This window comes from Cyprinus carpio, chromosome B25 (genome assembly GCF_018340385.1).
Source record: "Cyprinus carpio isolate SPL01 chromosome B25, ASM1834038v1, whole genome shotgun sequence".
In the NCBI taxonomy this organism is placed as follows: domain Eukaryota; kingdom Metazoa; phylum Chordata; class Actinopteri; order Cypriniformes; family Cyprinidae; genus Cyprinus; species Cyprinus carpio.
In genome coordinates, this window is record NC_056621.1 from 23,465,340 (window position 1) to 23,477,622 (window position 12,283).

The 12,283-nt window shown below is 38.2% G+C and overlaps 1 protein-coding gene across 2 annotated transcripts in view; it reads left to right on the forward strand.

Moving 5' to 3' along the window:
• Nucleotides 1-12,283, forward strand: part of LOC109080625 (excitatory amino acid transporter 2-like) — a 50,792-nt gene that overhangs the window by 10,829 nt on the left and 27,680 nt on the right. For both annotated transcript variants that reach the window (XM_042753648.1, XM_042753649.1), the window contains exons 2-3: nucleotides 9,361-9,500; nucleotides 10,202-10,354. In XM_042753648.1, the coding sequence (XP_042609582.1) occupies nucleotides 9,371-9,500; nucleotides 10,202-10,354 (283 nt within the window). In that variant the 5' untranslated portion in view covers nucleotides 9,361-9,370. The remainder of the gene's footprint in view (nucleotides 1-9,360; nucleotides 9,501-10,201; nucleotides 10,355-12,283) is intronic.

Below are 12,283 nucleotides of genomic sequence, written 5' to 3' on the forward strand. Positions count from 1 at the left end.
GAAAGGATTTATTCTGCAATAACAGCATTTATTGTTATTGCATTATCGTATTTATTACACGGCCGCTTGCTACATATGTAAACTAAGTTGAAATATGAACACAGACCAATCAGAATCGAGAGAGAGCCATTTAATAATCAGGAATATTCTTGTGATTGATACGTGCTCAGTCATGCTTACTTTCCCCCCTGTGTTTCCTACTTTATTAGGCAATATGCTTTGAATTGGTATGTTTTAAGACAAAATTGGTATTGAATTGCATTGTTAGTGTGATTCATTATTTAAAATGTAAATGCTTTATTGTCCTTGCTATTCGTTTTGACCTGATGGGAATGTACACTACGTGTATGTCCTTGTGTGTGTCCTCCAGCAAGGATTTGACCTCTGTCTAGACATTCACTGTTGCCCCGAGTCTTGACCCCGGACAGTGTGTGTGTGTGTGTGTGTGTGTGTGTGTGTGTGTGTGTGTGTGTGTGTGTGTGTGTGTGTGTGTGCGCGCTATGAGCTTATGTCACCGCAGGACACTATGATAATGATGTTTCCTGTAAATATAGCAATCTGAGCATGAAATACTAGATCAGCTTACTGCATAGACATCTGCATAAGAGATAGTTTAATACACTCATGTATATTGTACAAATCATTAGATTACTGATGTAAACATCTTTTGCGGTGAGGGATGTTTGTGTGAATTTAATCTATTTTTCATTCCAGTTTTATCCATTTATTATGTTAAGCTTTTGAGGAGAGCTCTGTCTCTGTGTGTGTGTGTGTGTGTGTGTGTGTGTGTGTGTGTGTGTGTGTGTGTGGTTTAAGAAGGGCCAAAAGGTTGTAATAGCTGTCAGAGAGAGAGACACAGGAAGAAAGAGAGTCAGTGAGAGAATCTTCTCCTCTGGAAGGTAGCATAAAATTGGGATAATCGCCATCAATTGTGCCTCACAGCGGGCCGCCATTCCTGAAAGAGTGATTCATCCCCAAAGAGAGCGGACTGAGTGAGAGGAGAATGGCGCTTCGCCCCCTGCGGGTCCATCCGCTGCTCTCCCACGGTGGGCATATGCATGACATCAGCGGGCTGAATGGGGCTGGCATCCTCTCCATGCCAGATTAAAGCCAAGTCTTTGCCCGGGGGAGTGAGAGGGGGCACTGCCACTTTTCTGGGGTAGGACAAAAGCCCTCAGATGGGTAGCCGGGAAACTTCACATGGTCCTGGCCAAGTAAGAGAGAGAGAGAGAGAGAGAATACCTTTCACTGGCCTCCTTTGGCATGGCAATGAGTTACATCACACACACACACACACACACACTCTACATTCCCCCTGTGTCGATGCCTGGAGAGGAATTTAAACTCCGCAGAGTCTGTCATCTTTCCAGGATAAGTGAAATCCTGACAGTGGAAGACCGTGACATTGTCATGAAATCATGATCAGCTGATGTCTGGCTTGAGAATGTGTTTTAATAGCTCCTTCCTCAGGACTGGAGGGACTCTTGACATAATGCACATATTAAATTAAGCAGAACAAAAGAATACAGGGCACTTTGATCTAACCAGAATGCCAGATAATATTTGATCAAAATTTCTGATTGTACTCACAGCATGGCTGAGGGATTTCCCGTTATGTGTGAAGTGCTTTGAGTAGAAGTATCCAAAAAAAAAGTTCATTGTAAGGCCTATTAGTTTGGTTTAGTTCATCTTTTATGTCTCCCTTAGGAGAAATTTGTCTTGAGCAATCAAGAGAGCAGCTCAACATACAACAATTCACTATAGTTGCACTTTATCCATACAATAAATAAATAAATAAAAAGAAAATAGCATTTCTTCTTGATCTTCATCTTCAAGCTGTCAGACAGGGTTAGTATCCTGTGTCAGAAGAATCTTCCTCTTCCGAGGCTGGGATGATGGCACATTTATGGTATAGATGATCAACCGGTTGAATATATGATGCAGCTATATTTGTGCTAACTTTCAGTGGGCTAGACGATGTATCCAATATACAGTCTCTACTTTTGTTAATGAATGTTACTCTCATGTGTATTTTTGGTGGCTTCTGTGAGTTTTATGCGTGTGAGGGCGGCCCTGAAGGTGCATTCGCTAGAGTTTAGCTCAAGTTCACAGCGACGAGACATGGCAGATCTGAGCCTGGTGCTGTTTTTACCTTTTGTCCAGCGGGTGGACGGCATGCTAGCCACGGCACACTGTTAAAATGATATGGAGATTTGCCTGTTGTCTTAAACTCAGTAATTTTGGAGTATTTCTTTTTTTGACTTTATTTTTTATCATATAGTTACATGTAAGCATGCACATGAACACTGAGCATGCGGCAGTAATTACTGTTTCTAATTCAGGAGGTCCATGACAGAAAATCAGTGTATAACTCCAACCTGGCATAAAAAATAGGAATTATATAAATTAATACTTTTATTTAAAAAGGATGTTTTAAATTGATCAAAAGTGATGATAAAGAAATTTAAAATGTTACAAAAGATTTCTATTTCAGATAAATGCTGTTCTTCTTTTATAATGTTACAAAAGATTTGAAAACTTTCTATTCATCAAAGAGACCTGAAATATTATGTGTTTTTGGTGTTAATAGTATTTTTTTAAATTTCTGTTCTGAATTTTGAAGGATTATTTTTTTGGAGTAATGATGCTTAAAAATTCAGTTTTGAAATCACAGGAATAAAATACATTTTAAAATATATTCAAATAGAAAGCAGTTATTTTAAATAGTAAAAATATTTCACAGTATTACTGCTTTTGCTGTATTTTGGATCAAATAAATGCAGGCTTGGTGAGCAGAAGAGAATTCTTAAAAAAAAAAAACATTAAAAATCTTTTTTACTGGTAATGCACACTTTATTTTTTTTCTCAATTTTTCTAAACTAAACTATACAGGGAACCCTGACAATTGTTTTGTATACAAGTTCATATTAGACCATTTTTATAATAACGTTATATCTATACATTTTTATTAATTATAATAAAAAAGGCAATTATGAGTAAATATGTAAATGTAATTTTTGCATTACATTTTTCTCACTAGTTTATGGACACTAGTGAGTGTATTTTCTGCTGTTCATATTTTCTAGCTGCTGTCTTTCCGCGGTTGAAACACTCGTTGAGTGATTACATGATACACATAGCTTTCAACATGGATCGGATGTTCATTCAGTGTTTATTTCATGCTAATAAGAATGCACTCCTGCTTCGCTTGAACTTGAGGCAAAGCGGAAGCGCATGATCCATCACGCTAATAAAAAACTCCAAAACTGTATTTATCATGAGAAATTCTTAATAAAATTTGAATGAAGATTTTGAATGCTGAGACTTTGTTTCCTACTGTGTTGTGTCTGTCAGCTCATTGTCTGTGTCCTCGCTGCTCTGCGATGTTTTTATTTTTTGTAAGATTTGATTTAACATTTTGTGGAAATAGACGTGATGAAGCACGATGCGGAACACTAGACCAGACGCATCACATCCTTGATTTCGCGGCTAAAATAGAGGCTTCTTTCAGTATGATTAAACAAAGAAAATGAAATAGTAGCATAGTTATTATAGGGGTGGCACCTGGGGTGGCCGTGCCTGGACACCCCTCTGGCTCCGCCACTGATTCTAAGAATAAATTCAAATGAAAATAAATGGATCTACACTAGGGATATGCCGAGTTCAAATTTTCCTGTTGCGATTAACTGCTAATGCTTTTATCATGGTATACGGTATTATCACAGTATTGAAATTCAGTTTAAAAAAAGTGGTCATAATACAGTATAACAGGTTCAATAACTTTTTTCTTATAACAAAAATAACTGAACATTTAAATACAATAAAGCAATACAGAAAAAATATATAAAGTTAAAAGTTTTACACTGATTAAAGTGCAAAAGAAACTAAAAAGACTAATAAGTTCCACTTCACAATAAGACCTCATTAGTTAACCTTAGTTAATGCATTAACATTCACAAAGAGCAATAGCTACATTTGCTAGAGAAGTTATTAATTTTTGTTAAAAAGTACAAGTCTTAGTTCATGTTAGCTCATTAAATAACCCAGTTGCAATGATTTTAACAACGTGTTATTAAATTAACAACATGTTATTAAATATTGGAATACCTAAGATTAATGAATGTTCAGGAGTTTATGTTAACTAATGTAAAGCCCTAATGTAAAGTGTGAATGAACAATAAAGAATCAAAACACTTTCAAACAATGTCTGTAGCAATATCTGTGGCATGTTGTAGTCCAGATTCAAATGAAAAAAAAAAAAAAAAAAGAAACTAAATAGCCTATTAAGTTTAAATATTTAATATTTGGCTCTGTGATGAACACCATAGCAAATACAACAATCTGAATGGCTGTTTAAAATTATTTAAATATGTTTTAGAAAGTAGCAGCTGCTTTTATTTATGGGGTTTCCAGGGTAAGGGCTGCATTTTCTGCAGTTTAGCGCCATCTGCTGTCTGGGAGTGAATGTGCTTTCATTCAGGCGTCTCTCACGTGTTCCTCCATGTGCTTCTCTTACGTGCTTGTTTACATCAGAGCGCACGCTTCAAGCAGCATACAGCGGTGTTGTGCATTTTGACCAGTTCATGTGAATAGTATTCTTAAAATGCATTCCAAATTCGAAATAATTTGTAATATATAACTATTCACAGTATTTAGAAGTACCCACGATAACAATATCGTGCATATTCATTACCGTGAAATACCGCATTACCGAATATCGGCACAAGTCTAATCTACACTTTTCAGCAGCCCAAAAATTTCACAGTGGATGATAAAGACTGAAACAGGGTGATCATCTCTCTGTTTATTATTGTTTGAGCTGTTGTCAGTCCCACACACTCACACACACAGTACTCATCCTAAAACTCTGCCAGCTTGCCTTCTGTTCTCGTCCTTTCACATAACACACCATCCTGCTATTTCTGAAGACAGCAAAACTGTCGAAAAAACACATAACCTCAAGTGCAATACCTTAGCATATTCAGATCTGATTGGCATGATTGCCATTAAACATAGAGATTTTTTTTTTTTATTTTGTTTGATTGGTGTTTTTTATATGCGAAACACTATTTTTATTTCACGTGTGTTGTGTTTTGTTTTTAGGTGTGTGGCGATTTTGTTGTTATTGGGGGCGGTAAAAAAAAATAAAAATTACATTTGGATTGTGCACTTTCAAGTCTATGTTCAAAAATGTGAGTGACAGTTGGGGGGTTAAATAAAATGATCATTCTATATTCCTCTGCCTGTTTTGTACATTGTTGAAAAGTGGTTTGAAGGCCAGAGCAGAAGAGAAATGCAGGGAATAAATAGAGGGATTTTGTGTATGTGTGGAAGTGCACTGGTTTAAAGTTTTTGAGTTGTTAAAGGTGGGGTAAGCGATTTCTGGTAGCCAATGTTGACATTTGAAATCACCAAAACAAACACGCCCCGCCCCAAAAGGGTCTCGTCCCTGTTTTGATAGCTCCGCCCCACACATATGTACGCAATCCAGGCAACGATTAGTTCTGTGAAACAAAGCAAAACCAATGTTACACCGTGTCTACAACAGACGTGAGTGGCGTGGCGCGACAAAATACTATGAAACTCATTATAATCAGTGATGCTGTCTACACCATAGAGATATATATATATATATATGATCTATACTGGATGTGGTGCGGTACGACACGAGAAATCCCTGACAGAAAACTGCTGCTGCGTTCTATTCATAACGTATTGACACAGATTTCAAATGATTTTCAACGGTCGCTTTGTCGCGTCCAGTGTAGACAGACTTTAGCTGTTGTGGTGAGGACACGGTGTTACTCACCTATCGAGAAGAAACAAAGCAACCTTGGCATCCGATCGCAGGTCTTCCACTCCTTAAGTTCTCTCCAGTGCTGGAAAACTGATCCGATATTTACACGGGTCCTTCTTGCCTTAAGCCGTCTTTTGTTCTGCAGATGTTTTCCTCTTTTGTTTTTTATCCGTCATCTCTATCCTTCTGTCACTCGGCTCGGCTAGTGTCTGTCCTGTGCACTGAACGCTCTCTCCTCCGCATCATGAGTAGACACGCCCCTTACTGCTCATTGGCTACAAGTTTGTTTTGCTAGTCGCGCTGAATCAGTTTTCTAAAGCATTTTTGAAAAATCGTTTGCCCCACCTTCAGAGGGATCGTTCACCAAAAAAGGAACTGATTGTATTCGCCTGAAAGAAGAAAGTCATACACAGCTAGGATGGCTTTCATTTTTGGGTTAACTATCCCTTTAAGTGTTGTCAGCAGGGACACCTGCTTCTAGAAACGTTTGGGTGGAGGTTAGCAGCTCATTCCTCCAGAGAGGAACAGAGAGAGGGTTTTGACTGGGATCAGGAGGCCTTTGACGTGGATCTGACTGGACATGTTGTGGTTAGCAGGCGGGGCCCTGTCTTCACTAGCTTGAGTTGCAGATGTACGGAAGCAGGCAGGGACACAAGCTGAGATCGTGGGATCAATCAGGTTGAAACGGCACGTGAATAAATAAAATCCATACATCTGTCATACAGCACTATTGTGTCTGCATGATGCATAGCTATTGAAATAATAAGATGATACGTATAAATGATTTAAATATTTAATGTTGCTTTTTTTCATGTACTCTTGGGGGCCCCCTGGTGGCCACACACAGGGGCCCTACGCAGCCGCTTAGGTCCCTGATGTCTTGGCTCGGCTCTGTGTCTAACACATGAACGTTGCTAGTGTTATCTGCTCAAGCAATCTGTGTGCTCTTTCTCCTCATCTTCACTAAGCAAAAGAGTGTATCAGAGTGAGGACGGTCCTCATGTGCCTAATGGACAGCCGTCCTGCTGCTCCTCGGAGGCCTGGCGGGTAGAATTAGTCTCGAAGAATAAGCCACACAGGTCTAATAGAAGTATCATTATTTGCCGTGCTTGTATTTGTCATGAATTTAATACATTCTTTACATTCTGTTAAATAAGCATTTCCGTTTTGATGATATATGGTATAAGATCTTTGTGATCTCCATCTGTGTTCCTTGACGCTGGTGAGGAGATCTTCCCATAGGGAAACCAGGATTGTCTCATTAAGACAAACACATGTGCCCATGCTGCCAACTCCTTTAAATACACATCCAATTAAAAATGTGTAATTACATAAGATCACACATGATCAGCCAACATGAACACCGTCGTGTCGTGTCTGTAAGAAGAAGCGGTTCTAATGCATTTGCAAGCTCTACATGTCCATTTGTCATGTGCAAGTATGAGTTTGTTTATCTATTTCAAGACATGTTTGCTTAAATGTCAATATGTGGATTAAACAGATATGTAGAGCTCATTTGAAACTCTGCTGATATCTGACAAAATCTCTGGATGATCATGGACAAAACTTGCTTGATTTTTGATTTAAGGACCTACTTTTTTACTGCTAACAACCTAAAAAAAGCCCTACAATTTGAAATAAGACAAAGTGGAGCTGCCATATTTAGGCCTGATTGTTGATTATATGTATCTTGTTATTAAAAAGTATCATTTGATGTTGTACATTGCTTGACTTGCTTTTTCTGCTAACACTAAATCAACAAACATAAGAAGCTTTGTCGTATTCTCCATTTGAGCTATTGTTTCAGTTTTTTTATGTCTTCAGTGCACACAGTTTTTCTCAGCCTGTTGTTCTACGACAGGAAGTGGAATAAATCCTCTTTTGTGTGCAATCTATGGCTTTTAGAAAGTCTCTTTGTATGTGATTTATCATCTGTGATGATTTGTGAGGACTGAAGCCGTCAGTGTGGATGTCCTGGCAGGCATTGACTCTCCTGTCTGTCCTCTTGGCCGTCATCAGAGAATGTGTCCGACCGGGTGATTTAAACTGTAAATCATGGTTACATCATTCTGTTCAAGTGAACCCTGGTGATATTCAAAGGGGTAACTCATACTAGTGTTGGGCGATATAGTCATTTTTCAAATCGTCAGCCCGTGAGATCAACGATACACGATATTATCAAGAGAGAGACTCTTTGTTCTTGTTACAGAATAACTATTAAGTGTTTTAAACTGCGCAGGTGCGTGAGAGAGAGCCTATAGAATCACCAATAATCAAAAAAATATACTTTCAAACATACTGATAAACTAACGTTAAATATAAAAATACTATATTTAAAACAGCTAGTTCACATATAGTCGGACACAACTGTCATATCGCGCGTCCTTTGACAAAATTGACGCATTTGCGCACAAAAGTTATCAGTCTAAATGTTCTGCAAAATCAGTCAACGGTGAAAATCAATAGTAGATTTCATTTAAAGACCAACAGTTTAACACTAATATTGGACATAATCGAACACTTTAAATATAAAGTATTTTTATGATTTATTTTAATATATTTGTTGTATAGTTGTATTTTTATGATGGGTAAGTTATTAAACGTTTTTGGAGTAGGTTGTATTGAAGTGATGGATGATACGCCACAGAAACAAGAATGAGATGCATTCTAACATAACAGTGGCATTAAACTCAGTTAGTGAGGGCTTGTTTAAAATATTACACATATACAGGCCGTTCAGATTACTTGTTAAAGTGCAGTGAAATACCTTATATCTGCAGACGATATAGGCTACGTCTGTTAGTGCTTGGAGACTCCTTCACCGGCTCTAATCTTCATTTGTGTGCGTGTGCATGAAATGCAGTGCTAAAGTGAAATAGCGAGGCAATTTGATAGCCAAATTATAATAGTTCGCCAAATAAAAATAATAATTATTATTGTTATAATTTAATACATTAATACGAGAATGAGCCTAATATCATCTTGACTATCGACAAAGACATCTGCTATCATCGATACACAATACTAACGTCTATTGGCACAACCCTAACTCATACTGTGATATCTGCTCAGGAAACCCCTTTTCCAGGATGGGAAGTCCATTCTCTTCTGCAAAGGGCAGCAGAGGACGTTCCCCTCATCAGAGAGAGTGCAGTTTTTACATTTTCTTGTGCCCCAAAACGACAGTATGACAGTATGCATCCTATTGTGGATCTAAGATATTTGAACTTAAACTGTTGATAAAATGTCTTTTCAGAAAGCTACATAAGGGGGAACAGTTTGTGATGATAGATATGAATGATGCAGATCTTTAGAATCAAGCCATTTCTCAGGTTGACTCTGGGAGCAAAGCCTGCCAGTTTTCATCCTTCTGTTCTGGCTGACTCTAGACTCTCACATCTATATGAGATGCATGGAGCCACATTTGAACCTGAGGATGCCTCGAATGATTGGTCTCTGCTAGCACGTGCTGAGAGCTACACAACATTGAAACACTGTCACAGCGATCACATGTTCATGCCATGAACCGACTTATTTACTCTTCTGGCTGTTTCTCTCTGCAGTTCTGGAATCATGCCGAAGCACGTGGAGGTAAGGATGCACGAAAGCCACCTGGAGCCCATCGAGGCGAGGCCAAGCTCCAAATGGGGAACAATATGTCAGAAGATGTGCAAGAACCTGCTGCTCACGCTGACTGTGATGGGTGAGTGCTCTTCAACACTCCAGCGTGAGGAAAGGGAACAGCAGACAGAGAAAGATAGCATGGTCTGATGGTATCTGGACAGTAAAGGCTCAGGAGAGGGCGGTGACAGTACATTTTAGGATTTATATTCTGTACTATTTTAACTTCAAATTAAGCATGATAAATTGTGGGAAATGAATATTTCTGAAGCACTGTTGGATACAGAGCGAAAACAGGAAGTTATTTTTATACTGCATTGTTGAAGTAATTGAATAGGTGAATATATTCCTCTGGAGTCTTTGGAAGGTGTGGATAGCAGATAGTATTTCCGTGCAGAGATCCTGTGTGGGCGAGCGTGATGCATGTGTGATTATGTGTGTTTCAGGATCTAAAAAACAAGCTTCTTTTTAGGATTATCAAGGCAGAAAGCGCAGTGCCTCAGCGGGGGTGTATTAGTGCTGTACAGTAGGTGGTGGCAGAAGAGTGACTTCACTCGAGTTGACACAATATCTGAAAAGGTCCTGTATGACTATCTGGACCTGCATTCCCAGACTCAATAAGACACTCTTTCGTTTTCCTACCCATAACCCAGACAGCCTTAACTGGGTGGTATGATTTATTTGTTTGGAACTGCATAATGCCACATATTAATATACTGTATACCTTTAAAGTATGCTCAGGAGTATTTTCCAACAGAAGGAACACTCTTTTCCCCATCATAGGTGTGATTTTGGGAGCTGTTTCTGGTATGCTGCTGCGTGTGGCGTCTCCGATCGATGACAACATTGTGATGGTAATTGCCTTCCCTGGAGATATTCTAATGAGGATGCTAAAAATGCTCATCCTTCCCTTAATCATCTCCAGCTTGATCACAGGTAACACACACTTCATATCTTAATAAGCTGTCAACAATAAGATTGGAAATGTTAAATACACTGGTGAAACTACAAACAACTAATTCTGCTGATAATTTATGCCTGGCTGTGTTATATTATACTAACAAACAGAGGGGGCTAATGCCTTTCATTTAATCAAGCCAGAATCTACTGCTGTAGAGTGACGTGAGAAGAGCCGTGTTCCATCTTTTTAAGATTATCGTCTCACAGATTCTGTTTGCTATTGCTTCTGCTTTAGTTCTTTACTGTATTTAAAACTTAGAGAAGTGATCAGTGATTAGAATTTGTGTCAAGAAAGGCCATTGGTTGTGCCCTATATTGGACTGTTCGTGTGATCATGTCACCTATGAAGCGTAGTCTCAAAAATAAAACACAGAATTAGACTGTCTCAAGTTCAAGCAGCCAAGGTCTGCAGAAAAAAATAGAGCTAGAGATAGAGATAGAGGGGAGGTTAAAGGTCAAAAGTAGGATGGGGGGGGGGGGATTTATATTGATATGGTTAGAATGTTATATATCTTATTCAATTACAGATGTCTGCTGTATTACACAGTAAAACATCCTGTTTAAGTTAGCTGAGTGATGTTAGTAGTGCCAGTAGTTGTCTAGACTTCGATAATAACTGCACGAACAATTAAAATAAGTATCTGCTCATAAACTGAAGGACACACTTTATTTAAGAGACCAATTCTTATTAACTAACAATGAACTATGACTTCTGCATCACTAATACCAAATTTGCTGACTATCAGGCCTTATAGTTAGTAATGTTGTTAAGCTTAGGTGTAATGTTTTTTAGGTTATTTATATGTGTTTTATAAGTACTAATAAACAGCTGATATGCTAGTAATATGCATGCTAATAAGAAACTAGTTAATAGTGAGAATTGGTCCCTAAAGTGTATTTTCAGTGACATATTCAGGATATAGTTGACATCTGTATAATAAATGAAGTGATGTGGCCATACTCAGATTTTGTACTCTGCATTTAACCCATCCAAGTGCACACACACTCCCGGAGCAATGGGCGGCTGCTGCGGCACCGGGGAGCAGTGGGGGGTTCGGTGCCTTCCTCAAAGCTCTCACCTCAGTCATGAGTTATTGAGGGTGGAAGAAAGCGCTTGTTATTCACTCCCCCCACTGACAATTCCTGCGGGACTTGAGACTCGAACCCGCAACCTTCAGGTTACAAGTCTGGCTCTCTAACCATTAGGCCACAACTGCTCCGATAAATAAATAAATAAATGCACAAATGCAGATTTACTAAGTTTTGTTTATAAAAACACGTGCAAACTTAAAGGCACCCACAAGAACTGATTTGCAAATGGTCTACTGTTTCTAGTCTATTGAGGGTTATGTCTTTCATGCACAAAATAGCTCACCCTGTGTTTTTTCTGAGGGTTTGCCCTAATTAATTAATATTAATTATACAGTTATCTAAAATTATAATGATAATTATAATGGGCTTTCCTCCATTCATGCTCAAAATATAGGGCAGTGCAAAAAAAATGTTTTACTAATCCTGATAGCCATTTAGGAAATTAAAATTGGGGAGAACAAATGAATACAAGTAGAAGGTGGGAATTAAATAGATATCCAGCAGACAATACTCATATCTCTGTGATGCTGACTGTGTGATTTAAAACAATCATATTTGATGTTCACATAAAAGACATATAGAAGATTTGGTTTTTTTTTGTTTTTTTTTGTATCACATCTTTATATACTGCCCATATATATTTGGACACACAATTTTTACACACAATTTTTATTATTTTAGTTGCTGACCAAAACATATTCAAGTTACAGTTATATAATGCATATGGGCTTAAAGTGTACACTCTTTACACTAAAAAGTTAATTAAAAGGAATTACAGCTCCTTAATATGTACCTTTTTCAAGGGACCATAAG